Consider the following 18,732-nt stretch of genomic DNA (forward strand, 5'->3'; position numbering starts at 1 on the left):
GCATGGCAGCCAATCGGCGGCCGCTTCCGGTAGCATCAGGGGCAGGGCCGCTTGACAATCCCGACAAGAGCTGTCGCCAGGCGTACAAAACGCCCAATGTCTAGGATTGGCTGTGATGGAGAGTGTCTCGGCCAATCACCTTTCTCTACGGACTTGGAGGGGCGGTGCTAATTGACCTAAACCAAACCGTGGCCGAGGTAGGGAACAGGGCGGGGCATCTCCTGCCAATTGGAAGTGCTAGAAGGCGGGTCTGCCAGTCTGTGTACAGCTACAGCGCCATGAACATCTTGCCCAAGAAGAGCTGGCATGTTCGGAATAAGGACAATGTCGCCCGCGTGAGGCGTGACGAAGCTCAGGCCAGGGAGGAAGAAAAGGAGCGTGAAAGGAGGGTACTGCTTGCTCAACAAGAGGTAAGTTTCGAGTACGGGCGGGCGGAGCTATCGCGGCTAATCGCACCGGCGTCGCGGGCAGGAAGCGGAAGTGGGAGACGCGCAGGCGCGGTGCGCTGCTACTAGTCGCCGCTCCAGCTTTTGGCGACGATTTTTTTTTTTTTTTTTTGCTAGCTCTAAGCCCACTTCCGCAAAACCTCTAGAAATCTCTAGTCTTGATTCTCCCCTGATGTGTTTGCAGTGTCCAGAGCCTGCCTCAGAGTAGGAGTTTAATAATTAGTTGAATAAATAAACGAATCTGTAAAAATGCGTTTCAAGGAAGTCACTTTTTAACCAGTTTGCCTGCGCACCCTATTTGTGTGCTCAGTTTGTGCAGACCACTTGATTTCCGAATCTTAAGCACTGAGTTCTCGGAGGGGGGTTGTCATCTTGCACGAAGCGAGGTAGCTTCAGAGAGGAAGGCACAGGAAGAGGGAACAGTGGCACAAGCCAGGTTCCACTTCACTGGACGAGCCCTTTCCTTGAACTGCTTCCCAGACGCAAGTTTTTGTTTTTGTTTTCTGTTGTTTTTGTACTGGGGATTGGACTCAGGGACGCTCTACCTACTAAACTACATTCCCACCACCCTCCCGGCTTTTTAGACAGGTCTCACTTAAGTTGCTGAGGCTGGCCTCAAACTTAAGATCCTTCTGCCTCAGTTTCCTGAGTCTCTAGGATTAGAAGCATGGACCACCACACTCAACTCAGAGGCTTTCTGTATAGCTCCTAAATTTGTTTGGTTTACACCTAATTCCTCAGCTAATCTGATCCTCAACGGTGGCTGGAGAGGTGGTGGCAATCTGGGGTTTTAAAATTCTCGTTTCTCAGTATAAATTACTAATCATTTTGGGGTAGTGACTTGATACAATGCCTGGGATTTAGAGCGTTTGCTCTGAAGCAATCTGACTACATTCATAACCATTGTAAATCACCACCATTACCATCAAATCTAACCCGAGGGCCTCACTCATGCTGAGATGGGGCTCGACAACTGAGCTGTACCTCTAGCCCAATAGCTCCCCCCCCCCCCCCTTTGTGGTACTGGAGATTGAAACCAGGGACTCAAACATGTTAGGCAAATGCTCCACTACCAATCTACATCTGCAGCCCGCCATTAAATTTTGGAATAGGGTCTTGCTAAGTTGTTCTAGCTGGCCTCCAGCTTGCATTCCCTGCCTCGGCCTTCCCAGTACGTGGGATTACAAGCACCACCATGCCTGGTCCTGTACCTGTTTTTATCCAGACTGGAATCCCTTTTGGTTTAGGCCAGGGATCTTTTTCCACCTGTCTTTGGTAATCTCACCATTTACTATTTTCACCCATGCTGAGACAGGTGCCTCTTCTGGGTCCCAGTGCCTGTGTTCTCTCTTGTAGCCCCCAGCATGATGGACCGCTATGCTTTCTGCAGTCAGCACATTTGAGTCCCCTTGAGCGACCTGTAGGTTTTGCATATCCTGCCTATAATTCTTTCCCCCCAGGCTCGCACAGAGTTCCTAAGGAAGAAAGCCAGGCATCAGAATTCACTGTCTGAACTCGATGCAGCAGAGGCAGGAGCTCCAAGGTCTGGCCCTGTGGACCTGTTCCGGGATTTGCTGGAGGAAGGGAAAGGGGTGACCAGAGGCAATAAAGACTATGAAGAAGAAAAACGACAGGAAAAAGTAAGCTGGCCTCATCTGTGTCATCAGAGGGATACTGAAGAGAGCCGGGAGACGGAGGACATTTTGGCCCCGGGCTGTGACTGAGCATTAAGAAGTATAGTGAAAGAAATAAACACAGAACATTTGCAATAGGCTAGAACACAGTGCCTAGGACACTGGTTATTCCTGTGGGGTACTCACAGTCCTGGTTAGTAGATGATGGAGGTGGTGCTGACATTTTTTATTTTGGGGTACCAGAGATGGAACCCTAGGGCACTCAACCCCTGAGCCACATCCCCAGCCCTTTTTTGTATTTCATTTATTGACAAGGTTTTGCTGAGTTGCTTAAGGCCTTGCTAAATTGCTAAGGCTGGCTTTGAACTAGCAATCCTCCTGCCTCAGCCTCCTGAGCTGCTGGGATTACAGGCGTGCACCACCACACCCAGCTTCTTAAACTTTTTAAATGTGAATCAGACCCTGCCACTCTATAGCTCTCTGGCATTTCCATCATTCTGAGATTGTTATTCCCCAACCTCCACCACTGTGCTTTCAGCTGTCTCCTCAAAGCCTGCCTTTGAACTCAGAGAGCTCTGCCCCATCCTCCCATTTACCTGCTTGGTACTACATTTGCCACTGTGCCTACATCAGAAGTTCAGCCTGTTTGCATTAGGCCTTAGCACCTGATAGCTGATTGACGATTGGCCCTTGATTTCCAGTGGTGGAATGACTGGTTATGTCTCCCCAGGACCTTGTGCTCTGGGTAGGATGCCCTCGGTTTCTCTGTTACCATATCTAGAGCTCCCTGAGGAACTCAAGTTCTATCAACATCTCTTCTGTTTTCTGGCTCCCTCAGGAGAGGCAAGAAAAAGCGCTGGGCATCCTGACATACCTGGGCCAGAGTGCAGCAGAGGCCCAGACTCAACCCCCTTGGTACCAGCTCCCCCCAAAGCGAGGGGGTTCCCCAACAGGCTCAGGCACAGATGAGAAGATTAAGAACCAACTAGACCCCTTACAGGAGATGCAGAAACATCTGGGGAAGAAGAGAAGGCACAGCAGTGAAGAACGAGGTCACAACAGAAAGGGAAAAATGGAAGGATCTGAGAAGCAGCGGCCCAAGCAGTAAGAACAAAGACAAATGCAGGGCAGACCATTCCAGACAGAGAACGTGGCAGCAGCCCTGCCTGGGCACCACAGCTGATATGGCAGGTGGGGTAGGAAGTGGCTCTCAACATGTGGTCCAGGGACCCCAAGTTCCAAAAAAGCCCTCTGGAGTCCTGTAGTGTCAAGCTGCTTTTTCATGATGTGAGATGTCTTTGCTCTGATTGCTTGATGTTATGAACACTTACGTCCAAAATTTGTTTCATTTCTACTCCAGTATGTAAACTTAAAAAATCTTTGATTTCCTCAGTTTTTAAGAGTATAAAAGGGTCCTGAGACCAAAACATTTGAGAATCACTGGGTTAGAGAATAAAAGATCCCAAGTGCAGGGGGCGTTTCCGACTACAATTTGATTTACCTCACAAGAGGAAACCAGTCCAGAGGTTTCCCTGTTCTCCCCAGGATGCTACTCTGCACTTGACCTTGGTTGGGGTGTGTGGGGTGCAGAGGGCACCTGCTTTTAGGACTGGGGAGAACAGAAGCCCACAAAAGGGTGGGCAGAGACTTCCTCATGGTGTTCCTGCACCAGGTGGCTTCAAGAGCTGAAGCAGCAGCCTGAGACATAGGGGCTCCTGGTGGTAGAGGTGAGAGGGCTGCCCTGCTTTCTGACCTTGCTTCTCTTCCCTAGGCCCCCATCCCTGGACCAGCTTCGAGCTGAGCGTCTTCGGCGGGAAGTGGCTGAGAGGGCTCGGGCTGAGGCCCTGCTGGCCCGGATCCAAGGCAGGGTACCCCAGGAGGGTCAGCCAGAGGAAGAGATAGATGATCGACGCCGGCGGTACAACTCCCAGTTCAACCCCCAGCTAGCCCGGCGGCCCCGCCAGCAGGATCATCTTGCTCACTGACTCCTGAGGGGGTACAGGAGAGGCTGTGCTGCCAGCCGTCATATAAAACTATTTATTCATAAATATTTTCCAAAATGAAAATAGGTTTACCAAAAAATGTCCCTCACTGGGGAGGGGAGGAGGGGGCAGCCCTCGCCCCCGGGGCCCCCAGGGTGGGGCTGAGAGGAAGAGAAAACCTCCCGGCCCTCTCCCTGCTTCCTGGGGGAGGGGGTGCCCCATGGCCTGGGGCCTCCCCAGTCTTCCAGGGCAGGGCCCTCACCTGGGCAGGGGGATCAGCATGCGGGGGAAGGGTCAGGTAGAGGGGGCCAGTGTCACTGGAGGTCCCGGTCCTCCAGGTAGCGGTACTCAAAGGTGAAGCCTTCCTTCTTCCGCTGGCCCCACTTCTCGTAGTCAAAGTAGATGTAGGTGCCCTGGCCAGGGGAGAAGGTGGTCAGTGAGTGGATGAGGTGGTGGACTGGGAGCTGGGTCAGACCGGGAGCTGGGTCAGACCAACAGGGGGCAGTTCTAGGGGCCACAGAGGTGCCAGACCAACTGCCCCACATGCACACGCAATTCCACTCCACCACAGTGGTCTGGTGTGTGCACCCCAGTCAAGCCTCTACCCAGGCCTGTCTGCAAAGCTCCCCCTGCTTTCAGATGGCTGCAGCTGTGGAGCATCTCCCGGGTGCCCAGTACAGATGTAAAGGCCTAGTGTGGAGTCTCCACAAAGAACCTAAGGCCACAGGTACCACTGCCCTTGCCTAGAGCTCCCAACATGCTCAGAGTCTACATTCCAAGTGCTCTGCAGGGACACTTTATTGTGACAGTGATGGTGTGGGAATTTCTAAATGACTGGATGCCCTAGAATGTACTGATGTGAAGGACCAAACTAGGATGGGACACAAAGTCAGCAGTCAAGTGATCAAGGTTGGAGAAGAGCTAGGTCCTGAGTGAGGGTCTGAAATGCTTCAAAGAAAGCAGCCTGGAGATCAGAGGAGCAGGATGGAATTTGGTGAGGACAAGGATCACTGAAGGGGCTTGACATCTGGGAAACATTTGTGGAGGAAAACCACTGTGGAACACACCAAATGAAAGTGACTTTAAAAAAAAATTTCCCCCAATACTCACTGTGCAGCATCCACCATTAGTACGCACATGTTATTAGCTCATTTCATCCTTGTACAACTGCAGGGGTGGGTCCTATTACCCCATTTTTACAAATAAGATGACAGAATAGAATAAGGGACTTGCCTGCCCAAGGTCAGCCAGCTGGAGCTGGGCTCAAACTCAGGAGGCCGACTACAAGATGTTTCCTAGGGGCTAATTGTTGGAATGTGAGAAGGCCACCTTGACAGCCTCCCTAGTGTCTGCTGAGCCCCTGCTGCTGGGTACAGTGGAGCCCACAGCCTGCTTCAGGGAGACGTGTCAACTAGGACATTCACACTCCCAACCAAGGCGCCTAGTGCCACACAGAAGAGACACAGGCTGCTGGCTCCAGGAAGCCTTCTTTGGGCAGGGACACTTGGGCTCAGTTTGAGCCTGTTTTGGGCCCAGTGTTTGGGTTCAGACCTAGAGCTCAACAAGTGAAGGATGAGAATTGCATCCCAGGCAGAGCAATCCTGGTTAGTCTGCAGGTCTCAGCTGGCTGAAGAGTGGGAGTAAAGGAGAAAGGCCAGCAGGGGCTGCCTGGGCTTGGGAATGCTAGCCATCTCTCAGTGGGACCAGGGTGGGTGGGGCCCTCACCTGCTCAAACTCATCAGTGATGGTCTTGGGCTCCTCGTGCCTCTGGAACCACATCATGTACTTGGTGTGGAATCGCCATGATTGCTTCTTTAGGGCCTTGGCTGCCAGGTACTGTGCTTTAGTGCCCTAGGGGAAGAAGGCAGGAAGGGGGGGATCAGGGGGCCCCCAAGCTGGGTAGGGACCAGGGGAATGGGGTGGGGCATTAGGGCTGGACCCGGGCCCCCACTACAGACCACAGTTGGGCTGGACAATCCATTTTCAGACAGCGCTGGGGGCATGGAACATACCAATGTTGGTCAGGAGAAGAAAAATGAGACAGGAGGTGGAAATTGCTTTCAGAGAAGCTTTGAGAAGGAAGAGAAACTAATATATGACGAGAGCTCAAAAGAGAAAGTTTAGAGTACTACTCAGTGGGGATGAGGGGAGGGTTACTCATGATGGGCTGGGGTCAGGAGGATGCATGGGTTCCAAGAAGTCTGCAGGGATGCCTGAAAACAGGAGGTCCAAGACTAAAGGGCCTGGCTGAGGAGAGCTGGGAAGGGGCTTTGGGCCATGCCAGGGAGAAACCAAGTGGTCTGGGCTGCCACTGAGGCCTGCCTCTCCCTCAGTCTGAGTAGCTCTTGACACCACTGGGCTGGATGGAGACTGGGACAGTCTTGGTTTGGGGGAGCAGGGCCCGGGACTGGGATAGGGAGGGGGGTGCGGTCCCGGTGGCCGCATTGGGGCACCCACCTCATGCTCAGGCTCCATCATGGTCCTACCAACCTCTTCTCTGAAGTTGCTGCCCTTGACTGCTCCCAAACTCCAGGGAACCGGGGGACCTCATCCTAACTGCTTCAGTCATCTTCGTGCTCAAAACACATTTATTTCCAGTCTGCCCAGCTCCCTAAATTCTGCCAGGACACCTCCCCATGTACCCTATGGTGATCTGGCACAACTCTTGCTGTCAGTCAGCGAAGACCCATCTGTTGTTGGTCANCGGGGGGCCCGAGGCTGCCCCGGGGGCCCTGCTGTACCTCCAGATAGTAGAAGATGAAGAAGAGCGTCTCAGTCGACAGGCGCTGATAGAACTCCACGGTGTCCGAGTGTGGGGGCGGCATCTGGTGGTGGTAGGGGGGCGTCGGGCAAGGGTTCCGGGGTAGGTACTGCCTGTGGAGCAGCAGGGGGTTAGTGCCAGCTGCTTTCTGGCTCCTGCCCCGATCTCAGGCCATCTGGAGGGAACCTGAGCCAGGCCTTCATCACTTCCTGGGGCCAGCTCACTTTTACCTACAGCCTCTCAGGACTGGGAGCCAGCTCCCCAGCTGCTGCCTCCTCCCTCAGACTCTGGAGTCCCGGCCCCCAGCCCGTTCTGTGGCCCCTCACCGGATGCGCTCGGAGTCAGAGGGGTGGGGCATATGGTGCCAGGCAGCCTCCTCCATGGCCTGCTGGTAGAGCTGCTCCTTGGTGAGGGGCACTGGCCCCAGTGGACACACGCCCAGCGACAGTGGTATGTTCACCTCTGACAGTTGCAGGGGTGGCTGGGCTGAGGCCGGAGGTGCTGATGTGCTGCTCAGGATGATGTCTGTGGGGAGGGGAGGGTCAAGCCCTTGGATGAGGAGGATGGATGGGGCCAACCCCTTCTCTTTGACCTGCCCCCTTCTCCACCATCCCTGGACTCTTACCTCGCTCCGTTAGGTGTAACGTTGGCACAGGGTCCTCAATACCAGAGCTGATGGCTGCCCGCTCTGCCATGGACTTCAGGGAGCTCAGAGGCTCAGGAGCCTAGGAAGAAAAGAAAAGGTCTGTACTAAGGGCACAGGCCAGAGATTGCTAAGAACAGCCTGTCAGGCCCCAAGTACTCTTGCCTGTTCTGCTGAGAGCCATCAACGGCAATTACTCATGCCTTAAGATGTACCTAAGGCATGGGGTTATGAATGATGGTGGAATGTGATGATCATTATTATCCAAAGTACAGGTATGAAGACACGAATTGGTATGAATATACTGTGTATACAACCAGAGATGAAAACTTGTGCTCTATATGTGTAATAAAAATTGTAGTGCATTCCGCTGTCATATTAAAAAAAAAAAAATGTACCTAACATGTAAAAGAACTGCTGTGGGGAAAACTGGAAACTGTGTGGACTCTCCATTGTAGAATACGACCTACAGAATACCAATTGTGCCACCGTTTGTCTTAAGACATTCCTAAAAGGACCCCAAACTCTGGGGAAAAAAAGCCACTTGACTACCTGGTATTGTGGGGCATCTTAGGGAGGTGGGAGGTCTCATTCCCTTGAGAGTGAAAGGTTATCCCTCTGGGACTTGGTGCCCTCTTTGGGAATACCAGCAAGTTGCCTAGATTGGCCTCAAACTTGTGATCCTTCTGCCTCAGCCTCCCGAGTTGCTGGGATTATAGGTGTGACACCACACACCACTCAAGTAATTTCTTGATTGAAATGGTCTTTTAGAAGGCCTAAGGGCATGGTGACTTAAGGAATGGGCATGTGAAGTAGAAAGTACCATGCATCTCAGGACAGGACAGAGACTGAGGGTCTGGGGAGATAAAAAAGAAACCCATGGAAAGCAAGCGCGCAAACACAACCAACAGAAAGGGAAAGAAGCCAGAGAAACACAGTCCCAGAAAGAACCAAGGGGGTTGAGAGCACCAGAGATGGAGGTGAGGATGTGCGGTGGAAAAGGTCCAGAGAAAAGGGAAGAAAACAGATAAACATTCAGAGAGGAAGGGGAGGTAGAGGTGTTGCTGGAGACCTGGAACAGGGTGCGGGAAAACACCCGGAGGCCACAGAAATCAGGGATACTCAGAGCTCACCTTGACTTCTGGGGTGGTGCTGAACTGCGGAGGTCCATTAAGCAGAGCACCAGCTGCCTTGGCCTCACTGAAGCTGGGCGTTGGGGAGCTGGGGGGGTTCACAGGCAGTGGCACTAGAAGGCTGGGTCCCCCTGAGTTGTTCCCTGAGCCTGGGGCCACACCGCCAGCCCCTGTTGGGGCTGCCGCACTGGATTCTTTCCTGGGAATAAGATGAGAAGGGAAGTGGCTCCGAGGAAAGTCGTGGGAGTGATGAGCACAGAGAAGCCAGATGGGCTCTGAGAGGGGCGACTTAGGACAGAAGCAGTTTTCTGGGACCAAGGTAGAATTAATTTCTGGGATTTTTTCCTCAGTAAAGCAGAGCTGCCGAAGTGGGAATACAGATTCTGAAGGTGCTCAAATAGGCCATGAGGTAAAGAGAGAATGGGGGGTGGGGGGGTATGTTCTCAGGTAGATGGACACAGGGCAGGTGCCCCTGGGGCAACCCAGCTAGACCTGGGGTGGAGGAGGAGGAGGATGACAGGTCCTTCATTTAGCATTCTTTCAAAAACAGGTGGACCCAGAGGAGTGCTCTGACTTAAACTTTGGAGGAATGGCTAGAAACAAAGGAAGATTTGTGGACATTTCACTTGGAAAAGTGGAACAATGTCCCATCCAGTGGGAGTCAGCCTTGGGGCAGGAAACAGAAATGGTGAGAATATGGTAGGGCACTGTTGAAAAGTCCCAGTGAAAGGAAGGTGGATTTAGGACAAGCTATTGGATAAAGCTAGAGGCTAATGCACACCTCCCAGGTGAAGAGAAGTGGAGACCGGACACCTAGCAAAGGTGGAAGTCAAAGCCCACTGGACGCCCTGCCCATCAAGGCCAGGTTAGCAATCCCCCAATGAGGGAGCCACCAGAGCCTATGTGTTCCAGGAGAGGCTGCAACTGCCGCTGCCAAGACACTCACGAGGTGCTGGGAGGTGGATTGTGGGGACCTGAGGCCGGACCCAGGGCCTGGCTGCTAGCACTGTTGCCCCCACTGCTGCTCAGGGCCACCTCTGCAGGGCTGTCTGCCACGACTGAGCTGTAGCCTGGGGGGAGCAAAAGGCAAAGAGAAAGGAGCTGTTGGCTGCTCCCTATCCTGCTCCAGGCCCCTCCTCCCACCCTGCCGGCCTCACTTACTGGTGGCACCGTTCTGCTTGCCAGCCCCTCCACCTGTGCTGCTGTTACTATTATTGCCGCTCCCTCCACCCCCGCCACCACCACCCCCGCCAGGCTGGGCACTGGGGGGTCGGGGCTGGGTAGCACTGGGCCCACTGGGGGCTGGTGGGGCCACAGCCTGAGCATAGGGGGCAGGGGTGCCCGAGTTGTGGCTGGGAGCTGGACTGGCCTTAGGGCCCAGGGCACTTGGGGGTGCTGCTGGGGCAGGTGCCCCATTATTGCCAGGGGTGGTGCTCAAGGCAGAGGCGGCAGGCGGGGGACCAGAGGGGTAGGTGGGTGGCACAGCTGGGGACTGGGGATGCTGGTTGCTGTGGACAGGCTTGGAACCATTTTTGGCTGGAGACTGCAGGGAAGAGAGAACAGTGTCAGGACCCAGTGGATCAGCAGGTTCCCACCCACCTCAGGCTCAGGCTCCATCATGGTCCTACCAACCTCTTCTCTGAAGTTGCTGCCCTTGACTGCTCCCAAACTCCAGGGAACCGGGGGACCTCATCCTAACTGCTTCAGTCATCTTCGTGCTCAAAACACATTTATTTCCAGTCTGCCCAGCTCCCTAAATTCTGCCAGGACACCTCCCCATGTACCCTATGGTGATCTGGCACAACTCTTGCTGTCAGTCAGCGAAGACCCATCTGTTGTTGGTCAAAAGGGACTGGTGGGAGACTCCTAAATGCCCTCAACATGAGAGGAGCCTGAGCAGCCTCATGTTCAAGAGTAGAAGAAAACCAGCTGACAGTCAAGCACTGCTTCTCAATGTCACTGAAAGGACCACCACAGCCACTCACGGGGTCATACATTACAGCACTGCAGAAAGCAGTAGCAGAGCATCCCTGCTGCAGCCAAGTTCTGACCGACAACGTGGGCTGCCACACCAACCAGCTTGTGGACATTGCTTCACCACCACATGGGAAACTCAGGCTCACCAGGCACCAAATGGGACTGGCTACCCACTTCCCTCCTGGGACTGCTGTTTGGCTGTGGGGGCCCAGGAAGGTGGCAAAGCCCACCTGGGAGTCCCTGCCCCAGCCTCTCTCTCACTGCTCCCAATCCTGGTCCCCACACCAGTCTCACTGATGTCCACCAAGGGCCTCTCCCTTGGCCCACAGGGGCCTTAGGCCCATTCTGCCCTTCCTAACGTCATCCTTGTGTGTTCCCACCCAGGTAGTTCCACGGCAGGTGTCTGCTTTCAACCTATCGCTTCTCAGTCTTGCTTGGCCCCTTCAGGGCTGGTCCACAAAGCCCTAGCCCCGTAGCCCAACAATCCCAGGCCAGACTCATCCCACTTCCAAGCTTCCGGTCGGAGTTTGCCCTTGTGAACTGCGGCTGCCTCGTCTTCTTCTGGCGCCCAGGGCACAGCCACCTGAACCACAGCGGTCAGTCACCTGCCTATCTCCCCTCACGGTGGCAACGATTTCTGAGCCTCCACTCGCCTAAGCCTAGCACAGTGGCTAGCACTCAGACCTGAATAAGCCTTTGGGAACCACTGGATAAACAGGGGACATGCCCATCCATTACTGGCTTGAACCCACCTGGCTGACTTCACTATCTGTCGAGCGTCCTCTCTTCTTATCATCTTCAGAGTTCTCCTGGTTGGGGGAGGTGGAGTCAGACACCTGTGTGGCTCTTAGGTCCCAACACAGAGACACCATAATCTCTGAACCTCCTGGGGACCTGGACCCAGCTGAATGACTTTGTACCCCAGAGTTGTCCAAACATCTAACCTTAATTTTTCTGGAGAAACCACCTAAATTCAGGTTCCCCAATGTCCTTGTCTTTTGGGAGCTGGCATTAATGCCCCCATCTTCCTAACAACCTAGGAACCTTCTCTCCTTAGGGAATTTCAGTCCTTGGATCCCTGCCTGAGCTTGCTGCCCAGGGCCTCAGGCGCCCCCTGCACTGGCCCCACACACCCAAGACCCACCCATGGCTTAAGATTGTGTGGGACACCAGGGTCCACCTATCAGCTCTTTACATCAAGAAGGGCCTCAGCTGCCCTCCCTGCAGGCCACTTTGGAGAAAACAGGCTCCTCTTAACTCCCATCCTCCTGGTTATAGCATCTTGCTACTCTGGGCCCTCACCGTGGTGCAATTGGCTGGACTGGGGGGGATGGGAGAGCTGGAGGTGGTTGAGGTGGGCGTGCTGCTGGACTGGTTGAAGATCTCGTCCTCCATGTGGCTGTGGCTGGGGGGGGAGGTGGCGACCAGCGCCTGTGCTGTGGAGGCAGGAGAGGGGCATGATTAGCTGGTGCAGCTGACCCTTCGGGGCCTTCACCCTCTGCACCATGAAGGTCAGTCCAGGGCCTTACGAATGTCCTCGAGATCCAGGTCATCATAGAGGAACTCATTCTCCTCAAAGTCAGGGTCCTGAGAGGAGTCAACGTAGTACTCAACATCATCCTTGATCTTGCGAATGGCATCCACGAGGATGGAGTCATTGTCCAGCATGCGCAAGATGGTCTCCAGCATGCGCACGTGGTAGCGGTGCTTCTCGATGTGCCGCTTCAAGCCCTCAATCCGGTCCTGCTTCTGCTGGCGAGCCCAGGGCCAGGCTCAGGGGCTGCAGAGAGCCTGCCCGGCCCCTCCTGCCCCCACAGAACCTGTCCTCAGTCCCCAATCCCCATGGTGACCCGGAGGCTCCACTCTGGCCCCTCCCAGCATGGGGCAGTGTGGAGTCTGCCCACCCTCTACCCCACAGGAACCAAGCTCAAGGTTTCTGACATCTCAGGGATCCCTACCACACCCTCCCTAGACCCTTTTTGTCTCCGGTGATCCCTGGAAACTGGTGAAAGACCAAGATGCTCCTATGCCACCTGCAGCCTCTCAACTGCGCCCCTACCTGCTCTGACCTCCTGGGATAAACACCCATTCTCCTGTCTCGCCCTAACAGTAACAATGACAGTTCCTGTCTGAGGATCTGCTTGTTGTAATCATCCATCACCAGCCCACACACCTATCTGTATACCCCTAGAGACCCAGATCCAGAAGCCCAGCTCTTGCCTGCTCCCAAGGCCCCAGTTCCTTTTTGGATTTAACATCTTAGATCAGTTTCAAATTTCTCCTTTCTTCAAGGAACCACTCTCTCTGAGTTCCTACTTCCCAAACTTCTCAGGGTCTCACATCCAACACTGTCATACTCCCACCTCCAACTTTCCTAGTGAACCCCATTGGTCATTATCTGTATTCCTCTGAATCCACACCCTACAATCCTAGAGTAGAATCCAGGACTCCAACATCTGACTTCATCCCAGACCACTCTTCTCCTTCAGGCCATACCCATTGCTCTCAGAGCCCTGTCTTGTCCTGCCACCCTCTCCTGAGAATCTGGGCTCTAGGTGCTATGTGGCCTCCCACCTATGTCACCCTTCAGGTCTCACACTTACTTTGTGGCCCCAGCTGAACCTGAGTTCATTTTCCTCCAAACTGCTCCTCTTTGTGATGGCCTCGCTACCTACCATCTACCCAGACACCTTGGGCCTGATTCTGTCTACCTCCTTCCTGTACTACCATAATTCTGCCTCTCCAAGCCCTCACCCCAGGTTTGCTCAGGCATCCAGACCCAGTTCCCATGGGCTCCCACTTGCTAGCCCACCTCCATCTTCCACCCCATGGGTCTCAGGGCTCCCCCCACTCACATCCTTGTCGCCCTTCTTCTTGCGCGTTTGCACTGACAGCGATTCCACTTCACTCTCAAACTGGTCCACCTGCATGTTTAGGGTGTCGATGGTATTCTACAGGGGGAGAAGGCTATTAGCCAGGGGTTCTGGGTATGCTGGGGCCAGGACCCCAAGCTTACCTCTTCTTCTCTGCCCCAACTCACCGTGAGCCACTGGCCAACCTCTTCCTTTTCCTTTTGGGCGGGATCCACCTTCTGTGCCAGGCCCAGGCCCTCCTTGCTATAGGCTTTGGTTTTGGTCTCTCTTTCCACAACTTTGAACCGTTCCATTTGCTACAGAGAAAGCAGTTGGCAGGGGGGGCTTGAAGGTGGGAATGGAACTAAGGGCCAGCAACACCTGAATCTGAGCCTCAGGACCCACCCCTCAGACTCTAGGCCCACTGCCTCTTCCCTCCCCTTAAGTTAAATGCCGTATTCCTCCTGGGATCTCTGGAGTGACTGCTCCATCTCTGCCCCCTGGGGTCCCAGGAATCCGGCTACCACCCTGGTTAGGGACCTAGGCTCTGGGTTCCTACCGTCTCGATAAGCTTGCGGTTGTCAATAAGCTGCCTTTTGTCCTTGATCTCATTGGATGCTACCCATGTCTTGATCTGGTCCCTCAGCCGCTGCAGAGAAGAGAAGCAAGAAAGTCAGATCTTGGATCTGGGAACCAGGACCCTCAGCTCCCTCTTTTTCTGGGACCCAGTAGTCCACTCTCCCAGGCCCTCCTCCCACAGGACACAGGAGTCCAGCCCCAGCCCCCTCACTTGTAGCTTCTTAATCTCCTTCTTTAGGTCAGCCTCATACTTTTCTTTCTGGTTCGCGTTGGCTGCGTTGTGGAGCTGAGGGATGGAGAATCCAGCAGTCAGTGTGGGAGTGGCTGTCCCGAAACCTGCTCCACGGCAAAGGTCCAGTCTCTCTTCCTCAGGCGGGGGACTCTGACACCCACCCCAGCCCCCGCCATCCATTTTTAAGCTGGTTCTCATAGGTCCTCAGCACCAGGATATACAGCCCCCTCCCTTGCCAACACCCAGAGACCCCCAAAGCGCTTCCTGTGTTCTCCCTGGAAACCCAGATTCTTAGGGCCCTTGTACCTTCTGCCAAATATCTTCAAACTGCTCCACACCCTCGGACACCTTCTTAAGGCAGCGATCAATCTCACCTGTGAAGGAGGATGGCAGGCAGTTAGAATCCTGCCCATTGAGCAGCCAAAGAGGAACCCCCCAAAGAGAGCATTCAGCTACACGTGCAGTGGGTAGTCAGTCCGGTACCTTGGAGTTTGCGCTTGTCCGCCATCTTCCCTGCCCTACAGACGCACTCTCTTCATACTCCCTTGGAGACAGACGCTGCAGGCAAAGATTGGGAAGGAATTAACACCTATTCCTCTGCTGGTCCAGAGACAAGAACACAGGTGGGAAATGTGGGGTAAGAGGCAGGGTAAAGGGGAAAAAATGTGTACTATCTAATGAGAGGCCGGGTCCAATTCTCCTTATGCTCCCTCAATTGCCCAGCTGCGATACTCTGGGAGTTTTGTTAAAATGAGGAAAGACACTTTTTTGTGGTCCTCTGACCCAGGAACTGGAAGGTTCCTAGAGTACAGAGCATCCTTTCCCCAGATAACCATCCAAGGATTTTGTAGAGCAGGACAGTCATACTGCACAAGGTTGACTACAAGACAAAGGCACTGGCCCTAGAAATCACACTTCCTACAAAAAGGGACTGGGAACAGGGGTGACTAGAAGTCATTCCTCAGGCAAGCCAAGAGACAAGCGGCATGAAGGCCTGATACCATGTATGCACCCATGAAGTGTGCAAGAGGGAGGGGACGCTGGGGCAAGGTGGAAGAGTGACAGGAGATACCTAAAACTAAGAAGAGTTAAACCCAATCCTACCAGAGAGGGCGTAGATCTCCAAGAAATTTACCCCAGGGCCGAATCCTTGAGCCAAAAGGGAACAATACTAACCCAAAGAGTGTGATACCAAGAAGGGCAGGTGATTTGGGGGCAGAAAGCAGTACCCAAGAGAGAGTTGGGAAAAGATAGAAATCTTACAAAGATAAGAGGATGTAAAGGTACCTTAGCCACAAGGAAGTTGATCTGCACATGCAAAGAAATTCCATATCAAATAGACTGGAACCTATACCACCAGGGCAGGCACCCAGAACTTAAAGACAGGCATCTTTGCCCTAAGGAAAGTTACATGCAATCCAGGGGAGACCACAGTCTTTCTAGTCACGCTGAAGCCACACCACAGGGCCCAACACGGAGACCAAGGGACCCTTGGGAGGGAGGACCATGCTAAGAGGACTTCTGAGTTGCAAGCAGAGGTTGCCTTCCTCAGGGGCCTACACTGAAAAGCAAGGATCCAAGGACATTCCTACTCCACTGGCAAAGGGCAGGGGTACCCACAGTTACTACTGTGAAGGCAGCAACTGCTTCACACGGAGGACTAAGAGCCTCAACCTGGTGGGACCACACCAGGAATCCTCACCAACAGGTAGGAAACACCCAGGGGACAGTCCTGTCCAATAGCACGTACAATGTGGGAAATGTTCCACAGCCTCTGAATTGGCTGGCCTCTGAATTCTTGAAGGGTGGCCAGTGCAACTAAGGAACTTACTTTTTAAAAAAAAAAATAATTCACAGTATGTTGCTTAGGTTTTCTAGTTCCAGGCTCAAGCAGTCCTCCTGCCTCAGTCTCCAAGCAGCTGGGTCTACTGGCAAGAACCATCATACCCAACAACTTCTTTTATTTTAAAGTTGTTACTAATTGCCACAAGGGCTAGCACCTACTGAATGGGGCACTATAAAGACAGCAGGCTTTAAGACACGAGGCACAGAAAGAAAGAACAGAGCCATACCTTCACCACAGGGTTTACTATTTTTGTTTTTACTGATCCCATAGGGACCTATTCCTATGGATGGAGATAGGTGGAGGTGGCACCTGAGACTCAGGGGACTCAGTACAGGGTCATTTGAAGAAAAGCAGTACCTCAGGGTCAACGGACACAAATGCGGGGAACCTCCAGGAAAGTGAAGCAACAGGACACAGAGGACAGTCCCAGTGAGAGAACTCAAACTGGGTTGGGGCAAGTACCTTTGATCCAGCGTCCTTCTACCAGGGCCCAGACACCAAAATGCAGCATGCAGGGATGTTGACCAAGAGTGAGTACTGGCTCCAACACGCCAGCACAGAAAAGCCCCTACTTCATCAGGGACAAGACTTTACAAGACTTTACACTCCCTCCTTCCACCCAAGTGTGCAACAAAGGGTCAGAGGCTGGAGGGAGAAGTCATCTCATGGTTCACATTCCTAAATAAGGCACTCTACACCTTAAGGAAGTGACGCCCTCCCCAAATCCCATACCAAAGGGGTTGGGACCTTAGTCAGGGGAGGAGCTGATACCCTCCAGGAGGGACCATGCTGTGGCACCAAGGAGGCGCAAGTCCTGAAGGAGTCAGAAGCAAGGAGCCAGAGGAGCGGGACGGTGCTGGGGCAGTGCTTCTGACATCAAGGTGGGCACAGCTACTACTGGTGTGGACAATACCTGGTTGGGGGAAAAGCATCTCCACAAGAGAAAGGGCAAGTGCCACAGGCCCAGGGTACTCCTCCCTGGGATGCTGGAGTCTCAGCTCAGTGCTCTCCCCACAAAGAACCCCCGCCCCCAAGAGGATGCCTGCACACCAGATGCCCCATCCCCAGCAAAGGTACAAAGAGAAACGAGGCTGGTGCTGCAGCACGGAGGTGAAGACGCCACCAGAGGATCCTCATCCAAGGCTTCCCCGAGACCCCCCCCAGGAGTTAACTACTTCAGGGCCTGTGAAGAAGGGGTGCCTTCACACCAAACATGTGCTCAGACAGTGGGGTCTGAGACAGAACTGAAGAATCTGGGACTCTTGGCCCAGAAATGGCCCAACCACAAGGATCTCATGTTCATCACCAAGTTAGGAGCTCACACTGAGGGGGCAGGAGGGATGAGCCACACACCAGAGCAGGGAAGCCAATAACAAAGAGGCCCCAGAACTTCACCTCAGGCGCCATGAGGGGCACAAAGCTTAGTCCCTAATCCTGGGGCCATCACATGCTCATACAGAGATCTCGGTGCAAAGTGCCTTTGATCTAGGAGAGCTTACACTCTAGATAAGGAGCTCTGGTGAGCAGTGTCACAAGGCAAGTCTCAATTTGGGGAAGATGCAGGCACCAGGGTGGCAGGTCATGGGTGGAGGTAGTTATATTCCCTGGGAGAGCCCAACACCAAGGGTAGGTATGGGAATTCCCACCATGGAGTTATAGCAGAGCACTCTATTCCCTGGGAAGGTGGTCACATGAGGTATCTCCAGTCTCAGGCACCTCATACTCCCACAATAGAGTGGGACCCACAGCAAGGTCTTTGTGATTACAAGGTCAGAGATGAGAAGCACTGGCCAAGGGCACCCCAACCCAAGGGGGTCCTTAGTCTCACTAGTGAAGACACATGGGGGCATGGACACCTCAAAACCAGGAGAGGGGACAATGTCAACACCAAAGAAAGCAGGGACCTTATTCCTGGGAGTGGCAACACCAAGACAAACTCCTTACCCTGGAAAGAAAGCACAACCCTAGAGAGAAAAGCCACCTCTCCCATCAGAAGCCTTAGGTCTGAGAGGTTTTCCATCCCTGTGGGGTGACAGGTGAGTGGCCTGCAAGCCCATATTCTACAACTTCCTAAACTCGATGATGGGACAATCACACCCTCATAGGAAGAGTTCTCTCCAGAATACCGAAGGGGAAGGGGCTCTTGGCTCCTGGGGTGACAACACCCAAAACAGATGTCTCAGACTCAGGGAAGGCACAACCCCTGGCGTGGAGAACCTTCACCAAAAGGGCAGGAGGCTAATCCTGGGGGAGGTTACAGCCCCTGCACCAAAAAGCAGCTACCACTCAGAAAAACAGGCGCGTGCCCTGCCCACGCCAGGAGCTCACCAACAGCAGGAGAGTGGGCTCGGGAGGCTTCACCCAGACCCGGGGAGCTAACCGGCCCCGACACCCGGAGAGGCAGGCAGTGTGCATCCAGGGGACCCGGCACCCCCGAAGCAGAGGCGGCGCCCAGCCCCAGATAACAGGCGGGCACGCCAGGGACCGCCTGGGTCGGGGGTCGCCACGCTCAGGCTCAGGCACGGGGCGGGCCGCCGGGACTCTACACTGGGGCAACAGCCACACGCTGCGAGGCGGAAACTTTGGCTGAGGCTCTAACTCCGAGCGCGGCCGCTGCGGGCCGGGGACTCAGTCCGCCACCGATCGC

General features: G+C 54.0%; 2 protein-coding genes across 5 annotated transcripts; one reads left to right on the forward strand and one right to left on the reverse strand.

Moving 5' to 3' along the window:
- The first annotated feature begins 93 nt into the window (after nt 1-93).
- Leng1 (leukocyte receptor cluster member 1) lies at nt 94-4,146 on the forward strand. The gene is made up of 4 exons (XM_015505445.2): nt 94-410; nt 1,907-2,086; nt 2,919-3,184; nt 3,852-4,146. Exons 1-4 carry the CDS (start codon nt 279-281, stop codon nt 4,063-4,065), a joined length of 792 nt encoding a protein of 263 aa, XP_015360931.1. The 5' UTR covers nt 94-278; the 3' UTR covers nt 4,066-4,146.
- On the reverse strand, nt 4,104-18,615 carry Cnot3 (CCR4-NOT transcription complex subunit 3). Of its 4 annotated transcripts, XM_048791621.1 has the most exons (18): nt 16,548-18,615; nt 14,723-14,797; nt 14,546-14,613; nt 14,219-14,293; nt 13,988-14,077; nt 13,617-13,745; nt 13,432-13,527; nt 12,106-12,328; nt 11,879-12,012; nt 11,329-11,385; nt 9,761-10,142; nt 9,546-9,669; nt 8,600-8,798; nt 7,449-7,548; nt 7,150-7,348; nt 6,804-6,936; nt 5,788-5,913; nt 4,104-4,475 (listed from the first exon to the last, which is right to left on the reverse strand). In XM_048791621.1, exons 2-18 carry the CDS (start codon nt 14,745-14,747, stop codon nt 4,377-4,379), a joined length of 2,259 nt encoding a protein of 752 aa, XP_048647578.1. In that variant the 5' UTR covers nt 14,748-14,797; nt 16,548-18,615; the 3' UTR covers nt 4,104-4,376. The 4 variants fall into 4 exon arrangements, with proteins under 4 accessions (XP_048647578.1, XP_015360867.1, XP_015360868.1 ...); XM_015505381.2 differs by lacking the exon at nt 16,548-18,615 and having other exon boundaries at nt 14,723-15,926; XM_015505382.2 differs by lacking the exon at nt 16,548-18,615 and having other exon boundaries at nt 12,106-12,325; nt 14,723-15,922.
- Between the last annotated feature and the right edge of the window lie 117 nt (nt 18,616-18,732).

This window comes from Marmota marmota, unplaced genomic scaffold, assembly GCF_001458135.2.
Source record: "Marmota marmota marmota unplaced genomic scaffold, marMar, whole genome shotgun sequence".
Classification (NCBI taxonomy): Eukaryota; Metazoa; Chordata; class Mammalia; order Rodentia; family Sciuridae; genus Marmota; species Marmota marmota.

What these genes read in the sequence shown, in the direction of transcription:
- Leng1 (XM_015505445.2), top strand. Translation starts at nt 279, where the DNA reads ATGAACATCTTGCCCAAGAAGAGCTGGCATGTTCGGAATAAGGACAAT. An exon ending in TACTGCTTGCTCAACAAGAG is followed by an intron (nt 411 to 1,906) that starts GTAAGTTTCGAG and finishes CTTTCCCCCCAG; the next exon opens with GCTCGCACAGAGTTCCTAAG. An exon ending in AAGAAAAACGACAGGAAAAA is followed by an intron (nt 2,087 to 2,918) that starts GTAAGCTGGCCT and finishes TGGCTCCCTCAG; the next exon opens with GAGAGGCAAGAAAAAGCGCT.
- Cnot3 (XM_048791621.1), bottom strand. Translation starts at nt 14,747, where the DNA reads ATGGCGGACAAGCGCAAACTCCAAG. An exon ending in AGGAGATTAAGAAGCTACAA is followed by an intron (nt 14,078 to 14,218) that starts GTGAGGGGGCTG and finishes TCTTCTCTGCAG; the next exon opens with CGGCTGAGGGACCAGATCAA. An exon ending in CCTGGATCTCGAGGACATTC is followed by an intron (nt 12,013 to 12,105) that starts GTAAGGCCCTGG and finishes CTGCCTCCACAG; the next exon opens with CACAGGCGCTGGTCGCCACC.